Source organism: Falco punctatus (genome assembly GCF_963210335.1).
Source record: "Falco punctatus genome assembly, chromosome: 3".
Taxonomy (NCBI): domain Eukaryota; kingdom Metazoa; phylum Chordata; class Aves; order Falconiformes; family Falconidae; genus Falco; species Falco punctatus.
In genome coordinates this window covers 1075865-1089540 of record NC_137582.1, presented here as the reverse complement: position 1 = coordinate 1089540, position 13676 = coordinate 1075865, and the positions used below count along the sequence as shown (strand labels likewise).

Genomic DNA, 13676 nt, shown 5'->3' with positions numbered 1-13676 from the left:
TGTACTTTGAGTTTTGTGACTACACTAAAGACCTTGGACACTGAATTTTCACAGGGAGGATGTTATATAGATGAAGAGAACGTGAGGAATGTTGCAGCTCACACATTATACAGTTTATTATTTTGTGATTGATGTGTCCAAGTCAAATAGCTGAAGGTACTGCTGCCTTCTTACATGGTGAGTTTCCCAGTGTGGACTGTAGCCCACAGGTGGCTTTTCAGTTGTGCAGGGAGAGAATTTCACAGCCCAGTACGAGGCTCCAGTGACGCAGTGCTGCGCTCCTGCCCATGCTAAACGGACTGCAGACGTACTATGCTTTTCTGAAAAATGATCCTAGACCTTTAATAGTGAAAGCGTAAGTGCCCTCTTTTCCTCAATGTTGGTCCATAGCTGGCTGCTGTCATGTAGATGTTGTTTTCCCATTGCAGAGGAGGGACACGAGGTTTTTACGCTTATGGGCTAAAGCAAACAGACCTCACATTAAAGCTGACAGCTGTGTCCTTGTATTCTCAATGCTCTGATTCCTCTAGCTTTGAGCAACCTATCATTCTGCTGCACTAATACATACTATAATCAGCAAAATGGCCCTCAGTTTTTGTTCAACCCCAGGCAAAAATGAAACTTAGTTCATGAGGAAGTAACTGGAGATCACCAAACGTAACCAACAACACTGCAAATGTTTTGCCAGAAATTATCTCAGAAGTGAAAGCAGGAATAAGCAGATTAGCCTTTTATTCAAGCAAATATCCTTCCAAATTGTCTAGTGACCAGTCATAGCAGAATTAAAAATAACCTTAAAATGACAGCAAAACATGTCAGAAAGGACAGAAATGAAGCAGACAACCAAAACAGTAAGAACCAACTTCAGTCTGTTACATGTCCTTTAGTCCTAAACGTTTCACTGTGTTGAAAAGTTCTTAACACTATCACTAAAAGTGACCCTGCTTATGACCACACTGCATATATAATATCCTTTACAGTCAGAGTATATAAACAAGTCTTTAACTGTAGTATGCATGTTCATGCATTGCAAGTAGACAGGTACATTCTGGAACAACTCAACAGAGGACAATTCAGCGCCTGATGGACATGCCAGCCACAGACTCACTGGATACATCTTACACGAGCTGCCTCGGTTCAGCCCTTCCAGCACGGCTGGCCAGCTTGGGGCACACTCCCCTGCTTACATAGGACCTAGCTTCTGGTCCAACGTGAACCTCCTGGGGGCACCTTCAGCATGCCCTAAATCATGGCAGAATCAGTAGTCCTTCCCTGGATTTGCTGCACAGTTTTGGCAATTCAAGCTACTACACATCTTAGACATTGTTAGATTTACTACAAGTTCTTACTAAGTATTTCTCCAGGGCCTGGTGTAACTTTAGGGATTTAGACTTCTTGCGGGACAATACATCTTTTCACATACAGAAATATCCTGCAAATTGTTGCATCTTGTGCTGTGCAGTAGGAAGAAATCTGATTTAAGGTTTGCTTCTGTTGAATGAAACGTTAACTTCAACAGGAAAAGGGATCATACTGTTACCTAGAGTTTATACTGGCCAAATAAGAAAGTGAGAGAAAGAGAAATAAAAAATTAGTAAAGTCGTTCTTTCTTTTATTCTTAATTTTCTTTAAGGAAAATACAGAGCACAAAGACACAGCTTAAAATATCGATTGTATAGGGCAGGGATTGATCTCCTCCAGACTTTACTGATGGGGACTGTTTACTATACATTCATCCACCAAAAGCTCATTTTTACTAGCCATAGTATATTGTCTGTTGAACAGAAAAGAGAAAAATTGCTGCAAGCATTCCTCAATATTTTAAAGCTGAGTTCTATCTAAGCTACTAAGCCAAATGGCATAAGATCCTTCAGGAAGGGATTTGCACAGCCTCAGATTTAGTACATAAAAATATCTGCAAGAAAAAAAAAAGTAGCAAAGTATTCACGAGTGATTTAGATTTGAGGCTCTCCTTTGGGAGAGCACACAGCTCTTCTGTTTAGCAATTTTTCTCAGATACTTCATAGAAGGGGAAAAAAAACAAACCTGCAAGACTTCTTATTTATCCCTAAAGAAGATAGGAGAACAAAGTTATTTTAGTAATGTAGACTTTCAAATCAGAGAGCCAATTTTCTCACTCTGTGTAAATACACTAGAAAACACCTCAAACAGAAAAATCCAAAGCTGGGTAATGGAAGTTGATGGTGCCAAGTGTTTACAGAAGCAGGTTCTGCTCTGCCTTTTGTGAAACCAGACATTCCCTGAAAAGCAATGTTAGTAATACAGGGAAATTATAGTGTGGAGAGGGTAAAAAATGTAACACACTCACAGTGGAACACTTTCAAAAGTAAAGTTTAATATAAAACCAAACACACTTATACTTTGATCCACCTTCCTCAAACTTCTTAAATATTCATGTTTCCCTTATAATCTGGAGCAACTGAATGGATGTAAATGTAAATAGACCGTAAAGCCAGGAACCACACCACCACTGCAGCCACTGCCTGCATCCTGAAGGCTTTTGAATTCAGTTCTGATCAGACAAAAACTGCTGTAGGGCACATGTCTCCAAGTCCCAAACTTAGAAGGAAGGACACATGCTGGGGACACCATTTTAAAATAGTAAAACTGGAGAAAAGGTGGCACAGAGGGCATTTGAACTTGAGATATGTCTTTTACAGCTTTTATTTTAAACAGGAACACTGACTGCTTTGAAAGAAGTTCCTTACACCATTCCTAACTCGCTTGGAAACCACAGCAAAGGTCCGCCAGTCAGTGGTCTCTGCATAATTGTTCTAGGATGTCTGAGGGGTCCTTCTTTAGCGTCAAAGGGAGAAAAGGAAAAAAAAAAAGGGGGGGGGGGAAACAAACTTGGGAGAAATTAGTTATATTTTTGGCAATGTGTGAATTAGGTTTCTCCAAGCCCAACCCAGTAAGGAACACAATATTTTCCACCATTGAGCAGGTCCTGGAATCACAGCCTGGAAAGAGAAGTAAACACCAAAAGCCCAAAACCACAACTCCAGTGTTACAAAGGCTATTTCAGTGAGCATTTGTAATACCTTGTTAGTGCCTTGTGAGAGCAGACACAGGGAAAGAAAACAATTAAAAGCAAAACAGGTTTAATTCACAGAAACATCAGAGAAAAAAAAAAACCTTACCAATATCATGTAAGTCAGGGAGAGAAGCTGCTGGGATGTTTTCCAGCTGAGTCCTCCATGTGATGTTCACCCCCAGGCGGTCCATGCTCAGGCATTCAACATAGACAGTGGAATCATCACAGACAGAAACCGAGCCAGTATTTCCAAATGCATTCACCTCAAATTCAAAATTAAATAAAACCATGGTTAGTCAACAGGAGAGCCTTCTAGTTCTTGCCTTTTCCTATTTTTTTCACTGCACTATGCACAAAAACAACATTTTCAAAAGAACCTGTAAAAACAGAACTAGGAAAAGGTAATTTTAGCAGGTCATTTACTCACTGTAAGAATTAGTCAAAATGCTTGCTTCTATCAAAACATATTTTTAATAGATATTGGATGTGATATGACTTCTATGGCTACATTAAGCTGACCTGCCAATGTGGGGTCAGTGAGACTAAACATCCTATTTTCACAATCATCCATATAAGAGTGCTGCCAATCCCAACAGGTTTTATGGCACGTTTTGCTCTTCCATCTCTCTCAAAGTTCTACTTTGTGTCTTACCTTTTTCTTTATCTTTTTTTAAATACAAAAAACCTTAACCACTAAAGCAAACAAATAAACAAAACCACAAAAAACAAAAAAAAAAAAAAAAAAAAAAAAAAAACCACAAAAAAAAAAAAAAAAAAAAAAGAAAAAACCCCACTAACAACAGAGAATAAGGAATTGAAATTACCTGGAGGTGACATAAACCACGAGCCTTCAACTCATCTAAAATAAATGTCTGGAATGCCTGGAGTAATCCAGAGTAGTCAGAACTACAAGACTTCTCAGGAGGCAGTAATAGTTGAAAGTGTGTTTGAGCTTGAACCGTCTGAAATAACTGGAGCTCTAAAAATGAAGAAGAAAGGGAATTTAGTAGTAGAAAGGAAAGTAGTCTCAGGACAGTACAAACTGACTTTTAAAATTACTTTGAAAAAAGACATTGATTCGACATTTTGATGTTGCATCAATAGCATCTCCCCACTTCTAGGTGAAAGCAGTAGAGTTGTTGGTAGTAAACAATAAGCAGCAAGAAAGATGCTTGATAAATACATATGTTCTGCCTTAGGGAAAAGGCCAGGTGATATAGTTATTATATAATAATAAAGAGGTATTTCACCCTGGACCACTAACTTGCAGAAGGATAAGGAACAATCTGGATCATTAATGATGAATTTGTATAAACCTTAGCAGATAGAAATTTCCAAAGAACTAGATGAAAGCTGACGTAATGCCAATACTTAGAAAAGAAACAGGAAGGCAGGAATTATTGACCTGTCGACCTCCACTTCTCTTAGACATAATCATTAAAAGACCTCTATTAAAAAAGGAATTAAATGCTTAAAGCAATTAACACTAATTCAAATGGGCTTTCAGAAACCTAGCTTGTCAAATTAACTGGGCATAAAGTTTAGGAGGGAATAAATTTGATTGCATAATAATGGTGTTGACATGGACATCTACAAGGGCCTTCCAGTTTTTTGGTAGCAAACCAAAGTGACATACATCACTCAAACCTATGACAAACGTGCGAGTTCATCAGTCACAAAATGAAAATCTTTTTAGCCAAGAAAAAAAAAAAAGGTGCAAATTTCTTGTCTCCAGTAGGTTATGCTGGTCACAGGCTTCACGGAGGGTTTGTTATCTCAGGTTCAGCACAACAGTCATGCTGTCATGCCACCTCCAAACAGAGCTGTGTCTTATCCCACCAGCCTGGACAAGTGGCAGAGCTCTCCGTCATTCACCTCCTCTACAGACCCTTGCTGCATCACACACAAGTGTTACTAATGGAGCACAACTCCCCTGCCCTCACCCCAAAACAAGCGTGAGAAAGCCCAGAGAGGTTCCAAGGAGGATGGTAGAAGGAAGCAGAGGACACAAAAGCCTGCTTCCTCCTGCAAGGCACAACGCCCTTGATTGGTTTATCAGAGAGTCCTTAAGAGCTGACTTTGCCACAATGTCTCAAGCGTACACATCAAAACAGGAAATGAGATTTCTAAGAATGTGGGTAATTAAACACTGGAACAAATTACTGAGTGTCGTGGTGAATTCACCATTATTATAAGTCTATTCAGTTGCCTTCTGATGTGTTGGAAATTTTTTCTCTCTGCTTAAAACCATGCTCAATTTCAAACACAAATTACCAGGAGACATCCTTAGCTTGCATTAAATCGCAGCTTATACGAGATTGCCACACACTCCCCTCTGTCCTTGCAGTTACTCAGCTGCCGTCAGGCAAACATGGAAGTTACTTCATAACATGCTACAAAAACCTAGCAAACATGATTCCAGACAGACAAAAGTTTCAGTCTGAAATTTAAAATTCGAAAAAACATTTACATTTGGAATAGAAGACCTGGGATACAACTGGAAATGTGTCAATGCAGGGTGTTCCAGAATGGGTTTAACCTATTCTGGAGATGAAGAGTAGCTGCAAATTTGGCATCAAGAACCACATTTCTCGAAGTTCAGCTCTGCTACAAATTGCCATTTTGATCAGAATATCTCTCTACCTGAAATAATACCTTTTCAGGCCAACATTAATAGCCAATTACATGAGGTCTGAATAGAGAACTGATTCTTCCATGATTTAAAGTACCATTTTTTTCCTGAAAGAAAAATGGTTTGAAAAATACCACAAATCAGCCAACAAAGACTACAACAATCCTAAAGAACAGACAGCTGCAAAAAGATGCAGGAGTAATAGTGACTTGATTATGCAAATAAACAATCAAGTTCTGCCAGATTTCAACATCTGGCACTCATCTGTTCTTCCAGGACTAAGTGGTTCCATCAGAATCACTTCATGGTGCCAGCATCTGTTAACTAACAAGGAAAAATCTGCATGTAGATTGAATAACTATTTATAGCTATATTATCACAGAAAAGCGAGACTGTTTCTGGCATAGGAGCCAGCCAAGAGGCAGAGATTAAGATGGCAGAAGACAGGACTAATCTATTGCACCTTAATTTAGCAACTCCCATATAACTGTTGTGTCCTATTATTGTCATTCACACAGTAGCTTCGTGATGAAAGCAGATTTTTGTACACTTAGGGACACTGCTCTGCACCCTTTCCAACCCACAGCAGTTCAGACATACTCTGGCAGGCGTGGTAGAGCGGGGCAGCCGAGACCCATAGACGCTGTTGCACATCACACTGAAACGATGTGCTGGAAACGGCGCTGTGGAAGCCCTGGTGACACACCAGCCAGCACTGCTGAATGCTTGAAGCTTGCTCAGAAACATTTTCACAAAATACAGCTCCGTTGAGAACAGAGGAGGCACCGAATGGCAGAGCACACTGCGGACCTTTAGGCACATGAGGAAAGGAATACGTTAGTGGCATCCTATGAAGCACTTCCAGTAAAAATTCTGCAAACCCCTCATATCAACAGAGAAAACCTAGACAGCACCCTGTGCATTTCCCACTCATCTCAACTTGGATCTGCTTTGATATCAGCATGGTTTAGTTTACTACAGCTGAGGAAAAGACACGTATTGACTTTGATGGGTAATGCATTGGGTCCAGAAAGCTACACGTGTGGTTTCTAAGAACAGGTAAGTTTAAAATAGTCATGAATAAATTTAAGCAGGAAGTGAGGAGGAGTTTTTTAACCATCAGCAGAACAAATTTTTACAAAAGATAGCCACTGGAAATAGGCAGGGGCAAAAAAAAAAACCCAAAATCTCAATTCCCTTTGGAGTTAAGTCTGAAAACTTTAGGATCAGGAGCTCATGGCTATGGTGTCTTCAACAGCACCAGGATGCCTCTGGTGACCAGGCAGGTCCTTAACAGTAGCATACAGCCTTGGAGTTGGAGCACAAAGTTTACCCTTTCAACTCACTCTGTATCAGCGCAGTCATTTCAACCCTGCCAGCCCACTGTAAAAGACTAGAATAGCAGGCTAACTACAATGACAATTTCTAACAATCAGGACAAACTAACTGCTTCACTCCACTCAATATTAGCCAACTCCCAACCCAATTACTGAGTATAGCTAGCAATAATTAAACACTTCTGAGTTCTAGAGCTACAAAACATAAGAAGAAAAAAACAATTCCTCACTGATAAATAAATATAAAGATATTCTCATATTGTACAATTCACTTCAGTGGTGTAAACGTAGAACATTTTCCAAATAGCAATGCTCAGGTCAGTCCCAGCTTCTCTAGTCACTGGAGGAAGGCAAACATTGTCGATGGTTCAGGTCTCAGCAGACTCTCTCTCCCCTTATTATGGAAATATGAAGATTAATTCCTTTAACTTAGTAGCCACTGCAGTTAAAGATTAAAGCATCACAGGATGAATCTTGGATCCAGTGTGCACAGTACACCTTTGTTTCCCAACCTTGAGCATTTCAATGCCAAAATAAAAGGATTTCATATCTGTCTCACTGAATTGCCCGATGCATTTTTTCCAGTCTCCTTTATAGCATTTTTTCTGCAATAACTCTCTAAATGGGTCCATTACATTCTGTCTCTTCACTTATTGACTTGGTCTCCAGTCTTTTGTTCAGTAAAGGTGAACACATTTTTAATATACCTCCTGAGATTTTAGGACCAAAACATATCACTGTAAAACAGAGAGTAATACTTAACCTGACCAAGGCAACTATACCCACCATTACATGTAAATTACATTAATCTCTCTTTATACAAAGTACATAAAAATCAGCCTATGGTTTTTTTTATTGCTCTGGCACATCTCTGTATCCAGTAAGTCTAATCCATTCTCAGCTTGTATGCTGTTACAGTCTTCGAAGACTGTATGTTTCCAAGAGAGCTGGTGTGTGAACTAGGGAAATAACCAGCCGCCAAACTGTAAGTGATGGATGGTTTCCTGGTGTGGTTCACACCTTTCAGTTCACCATCGGTAATTTGCTTATTTATCCCTCTACAGATGTCATTGGATTTACCATCATTATCAAGCCTGCGCCATTCTGTCGTTCTTCTATTTCTCCCCCAGTTTCTCAGTCCTGTAGGAGTGAATCAGAATCCAGCTGAATATTGACACTCTTTCATATGTTTCTGAAGATTTCCATAAGGAAATTACTGTTTCCAGGGCCTTCTATGGAAGAGTTTCTCTCCTTTACCTTTATTGAGGGCTGTGGAAAGTGGGCATGAGGGTGGGAGATATGTGTGCGGACTCTAGGATACTTAGCATCATCTCTCCGGTGCATGTCAACTAGAAAAAGTTGGATTCTACCTCTAATAGAAATTATAAGTTAATGAAAACCTCATTGCATGCACTGGGCATTGTGAAGTTATTACTTGTTGTTTACATCTGTCTGTTCTGATGTTGAAGGAGAAGTTTTATTGTATTTTCCCACCACAACAGCTTCTTTTGCTGATAGACAAGATCTCCAAGATAGTGAGAGAGCCCTCCTTTCCTTTTTTCCTGAACAATTATTAGTACTTCTCAGGACTAGAGATACAAGACTGGATAGACTGAGGGGAAAAATAACTTTTGCTTCTTTAATCTTACACCGTAACTAAGTTGTTTAGCATGAAAAAGTTCCATTGTTATTTCAAAATCCAGGAAAATAATTCAAGATGATTTCAATGGTATTTCTATGCAGAAAGTAACAAATAGCTTTCAGTAAATCAGGTTGCCAATATATTTTTGAAGCAACTCTCTCTCTCAGCTCAGTCTTTTAAAAAAGAAAGGTCATTAATCATTCAGTCACTATTTCCTCTAGCAAAAGTACAGCATTATGGGATCCCATGAAACATGAGATGTGCACCCGAAATGTAAAATAATCTTAAAGGTGTATCTTGGGGTACACCTACACACACACACACCCCCTTAGAATATACTCCATAAATTCCTGTGGAATTTCAGGGGAAATCTAGAAAATGAGCTTTCAGGAAGAGAAGGAGATATCAAGAACTTAACATTTACAACTAATTCTGACTTCTCCCTGGCATACTAGAAATGCTTCCACTTTTCTCTGTTCACCTTCAGAGTCTATGGGAATATCAACCCATGCTGCTGAGTGCCGGGTGTCATTCTGAGTTCCTACAGCTGGTCCAAACAAAATCATTATGTCCCACAGAGACATGAGTTCATAACTTGAAAGCAGGATGGCAGCAGCACTGTACTTTTCAGACTGACCAGTTCTGCTTCCCTGAATAGCTAGAAACTTGTACTGGACCGCTACACTCACATGGCTATGCCACCCTAGCTCTGCAGCTCATCTCTTCAGAGCTCGGTTGCACATCTCCACACACCACAATGCATGGGGCAGATACAACGCCGGGGGGTTTCCTTGTGGCGTCTCAGAAAACTCTATCCACACAGCTCTCATTGGTACAAGACAGTTCAAAGGTTTCCAAGTTGTCTGAGGTGTTATCTAGTTGATTAAAATGCCTTACAGCCAGTTGGGCTGACACAACCAGGTATTTGGTTGGTGAGCATGTATTGCTCTTTATATAGCAGATTCACAAAAGGAAACTGAAGCAATTTCTTATCATGTGTTCTCATTTTCCTAAATCTATCAACAACTCTCAAATAAATAAATAAATAAATAAATAAATAAATAAATAAAACACAAAAGAACCATGGAAACAGCACTGTCCTGCAGGCACTAGTTGACGGTTTTCTTTTTAAATCTCTAGTTTCCACTAACCATTACATTTTGGAGCATGGCCTTGGAGCAACTTTAATTTGTTTTGCTTCACTTCAGTGATGGGAAGATGTATAAAGGCCATTACAAATTAAGTTTATCCAAATTTCTCCCATTTGGACATCTCACTGGAAACCATGAGTGAATTCCAGTGCTTTGCAGCCCTGGTCATGCAAGAAATACTCTGTGAATATGTAGTGCTTTGGCACATCCTTTTCACAACTCTGGTCACAAGCCAAGAGTAGGAATGGCAGAAGCATACATTTTTCACATTTTGTTTTAGTCAGCTGAATGGCTTTTAATCCCAGAGCCAGCTCAGACTGGAACATGTTCAAGTTTGCAGCAAGCTGTTCAGATGGACTTCTGTTAAGTTTTATAGCTCAACCGCTTTGGTTTAACCAATTTTATGAATAAGGAGAAATCAAAGATCCATTCCGTTCCTTCTCCCTGACAAAGTACTTGAAGAAAACTGGACATCGTGCCCAGGTAGGTCTGAAATCTGCCATAACACAAAGATAAGCACACTGCTTGAGCAAAAGTCTCTATAACGGTCTGAACAAAGAAGATTAAACACAACTAAATACTGGAAAAATTTAGGAGCTGGGTCAAGTTCCAGACCTGGATTTGCTCAGAAGCAAGGCGCCCCAAGCAGGAACTTACTTGTACATGCAGGTCTTCGTCCGCTTACTCGTGTCCCTGGCACTTCTTCTCCATTATCAAAGACGCACCAGCAGCTCTCTTGGTCCTGGCTGCACTGCACGGGTGAGAAAGTCCCGTTGTCCCCTTCACACTGTGGGATGTAGCCTTTGCCAGCTTCTCGCAGACCAGTTTTAGACCTCAGCATGTTACAGAAACTAGGACCTTTAAAGAGAGAAAATCATTGCAAGATACAGAACAAAAGACTGTCCTAAAGACTTTAACAGCTGTGCTTTCGGCCTGTTTATTGGAAGAAAGATGAGTGATCATGAAGGCATAAATAAATTGAACCATTATAAAAACAGGGAATTTATTTCCACTACAAACCTCACATGTTTTCTAAAGATTAAAGTGCAAGTTCTATGGGTTTGCATCAAGAAAATAGTTGAAGAAATACTGACATGTATTTTGCATTTACTTCTTATTTTTTGCTATAAATGTGATAGCGTATCATTTAGATGCAGATATCTAAATTATTTTTAAATCAAATTAATCATTTTAGTAAGAATTTTTTATCAAGGTAATTTAAAATGTAATAATATGATTATTTACATTTTAAAATAGTTTAAATGCCCCAGTTCTATACATTCAAAACTGGGGAAAAACCCCCAGCCACAAAACAGCAACAGTTATGGTCTCCCACAAACGAACGAAACAGGGATGTGAGTGGGCAGAACCACCCGCTGACAAAGAGATCCAAAACGCTCAACCCAAACTCGAGACAAAGCTGGTTCTTACTAATTTTGTTGAACTGCAAATGTCAGAGTAAGCTTGTAAACCTGTGTAACGAACAACTCCACAACTAATTCCTCAGTGAACGTGCAGTTATTTATCCTTCATCAGGCCTGGTGCACATCCTCGTGGACTGTAATCGTTAGCCCATATACAAGTAGAAGAAAGCAGGCTTGCTGGGTCAGATGAAAGTACTGTCTAACTCACTATCCTCTCCTGAGAAGTTTTCTGCTCTGTTACAGATGTTCCAGGAGTAGGCTTGCCTGAAGCCAGCAGATTATTCTCCCAAATTTTCTACGGCAGATGACAAGCAGAAAATCACTAGCAAAAGATCTGAAGAAAGAAGCGCAGCAGAACTGAGGGCTTTGGGGCTGCCGTACTGTTCGGAACAGCAGAGCCACTGCACTGCATCTCAATTCTGCAAGCAGGGATTCCTCAACTTTTTCAATCAACCATCTCTTATGAGACTTCAACAGTTCTCTGTCTTTATTTGAAGACAATAAAAAGGTATTATAGGTCTAATTGCATTACATGGAGCTGTTGCGGACCATGTAAAATGAATTCACTGACTACATGTGGCCCAGTTCCCACAGTTCAGTATTCACTGCCTTAGAAAATTCATCCATGTGCTCAAAGAAATTTCTATGGTGGCAAGAAATGGAAGGTAAAAAATGCATAGAAGCCTGTTCATCAGTTTGTCTCAACTGGTTTATTTCTGGTGTTGTGAAAGTAAAGGATAACACTTTTCAGATACTCTTTCAATCTTGATGTGCTTGCATGTACCACGTCACTGAGAAATGAATAAGGCCCCCATGTTTCATGGGCATCATTCCGAGAAGGAAAGTACATATGCCGCAAGGCACTGCCACTAGTGTCACAGGCTGTGGGTAAAGCATTACTCACACTCAGGATTGCCATCCAAATCCTCGCTGCCACGCTGAAATGCTTCTCCTGAAACAGGATCTACACACCAAACATCTGTGTCAGATCTCTGTAGCACGGCGTATTCTCCTGTCTACAAAGAATCAGTTACATCTCACTGCAGAGCAACAGATATTAATACAGACCCACCACAACCCGTACCCCAAAGTTGGTTAAGAATATTTGATTATATTTACATTTGCCCATTAATACAACATGTTGAAAAGAAACACAATATTAAAACAAGGTCTACTTAATTTAATACACAGACCAGACCTAGAGGGAAACAGGCAGAAAGTCCATTGAGATGAAGTTCTGATATAATCTTGGTTTGAAATGTCTGTTCCTTGCTCATCTCAGGGCTCTATCCTGCTCGCTACCATGTTTTGAGAGCATCACGGACCCTATTTTGGGATACCTACATACAACCCCCTCTCATCTTGACATTCTCTCACAGCTCAGGAGGAGAGAGTCCCCCAGAAGTCATTCAAATAAGTTGTGCTTTTTAAGCATAGCCCTGCAAAAGGAGTAGGCAGAGCCACCCCGTAGCAGGGAAGCGTAGGCAGGGACAGAGCTTCCTATTCTCGGTCTTCCATCTCCAATGTATTTATGTTCTGCCTTATGCAGGGAAATGCCTGCTATTAGCTTTATCTTACCCTTTTCTTTCAGGTTAACAGGAACACACAAAGGATGCTTAAGGAGCATAGATTGAAACTGTACAGGCCTTTGGCATGGTGTAAGCAAAACCACAGAGGTTTTGTTTCTTCCTCCCTCAGTCATGTTAAATCACCTCAAGGCAGTAGGGGATGAACAGATCAGCTGTAGATGCATCCAGCTTTGAACCGCTCTGTCTCCAGCTGGAAATTATGGCATTAGTTCGAGATCGTTGACATGATGTCTGGCCTGTAAGAGGAAAAACATGTATGCATGTTAAATAAAATCAAGTTCTCAACCCTAAGCTAGAGAGAAAGGGATACATCCCCAGCTCTTTTGCACATCTTCATTAGGGTCTGCTACAACCTCAGGTAGGGAATTCCCAATCTGTGTTTGATAACCACTGAATCACAGGATGGTTGAGGTTGGAAGGGACTTCTGGAGACATCTGGTTGGACATCTGGTCCAATTCCCCTGATCAAGCAAGGCCACCAACAGTAAAGGGCCCATTCTTAAACCATGCAAACCAACATCACATGCAGCGTGAAATGAAATGAATTAGCAAAACAAGCGTAACATTCTTTTTTATTTTCTTGCAACAGTTAGAAACAAGTCTTGCTTCATGCATATCATACTAGAATTTTCCATAAATACTAAAATTTGCAAGAACAGGTAAAGACAAATATTTATGAAGAAAAACCAACTGACATTTGGGAAGTTCTGCTGAGCGTGAGACCAAGGAATCCATGACATAACGTCCTCTCTCATCCACGCACCAGCAATGACCTGGCCAGAGAAGAAAAGCAGCTTAATTTTAGATGTTTGTAATGGTTTCGGCTGGGATGGAGTTAACTTTCTT

General features: G+C 40.0%; 1 protein-coding gene across 5 annotated transcripts in view; it reads right to left on the bottom strand.

Annotated features, from left to right (window-relative positions):
- Positions 1-13676, bottom strand: part of TG (thyroglobulin) — a 164404-nt gene that overhangs the window by 130062 nt on the left and 20666 nt on the right. For 4 of the 5 annotated variants that reach the window (XM_080377856.1, XM_080377857.1, XM_080377860.1 and 1 more), the window contains 7 exons: positions 13526-13603; positions 12954-13066; positions 12146-12257; positions 10475-10675; positions 6288-6497; positions 3880-4034; positions 3162-3318 (listed from right to left, as the gene is read on the bottom strand). In XM_080377856.1, the coding sequence (XP_080233982.1) occupies positions 3162-3318; positions 3880-4034; positions 6288-6497; positions 10475-10675; positions 12146-12257; positions 12954-13066; positions 13526-13603 (1026 nt within the window). The remainder of the gene's footprint in view (positions 1-3161; positions 3319-3879; positions 4035-6287; positions 6498-10474; positions 10676-12145; positions 12258-12953; positions 13067-13525; positions 13604-13676) is intronic. The other variant, XM_080377858.1, reaches the window with a different exon arrangement.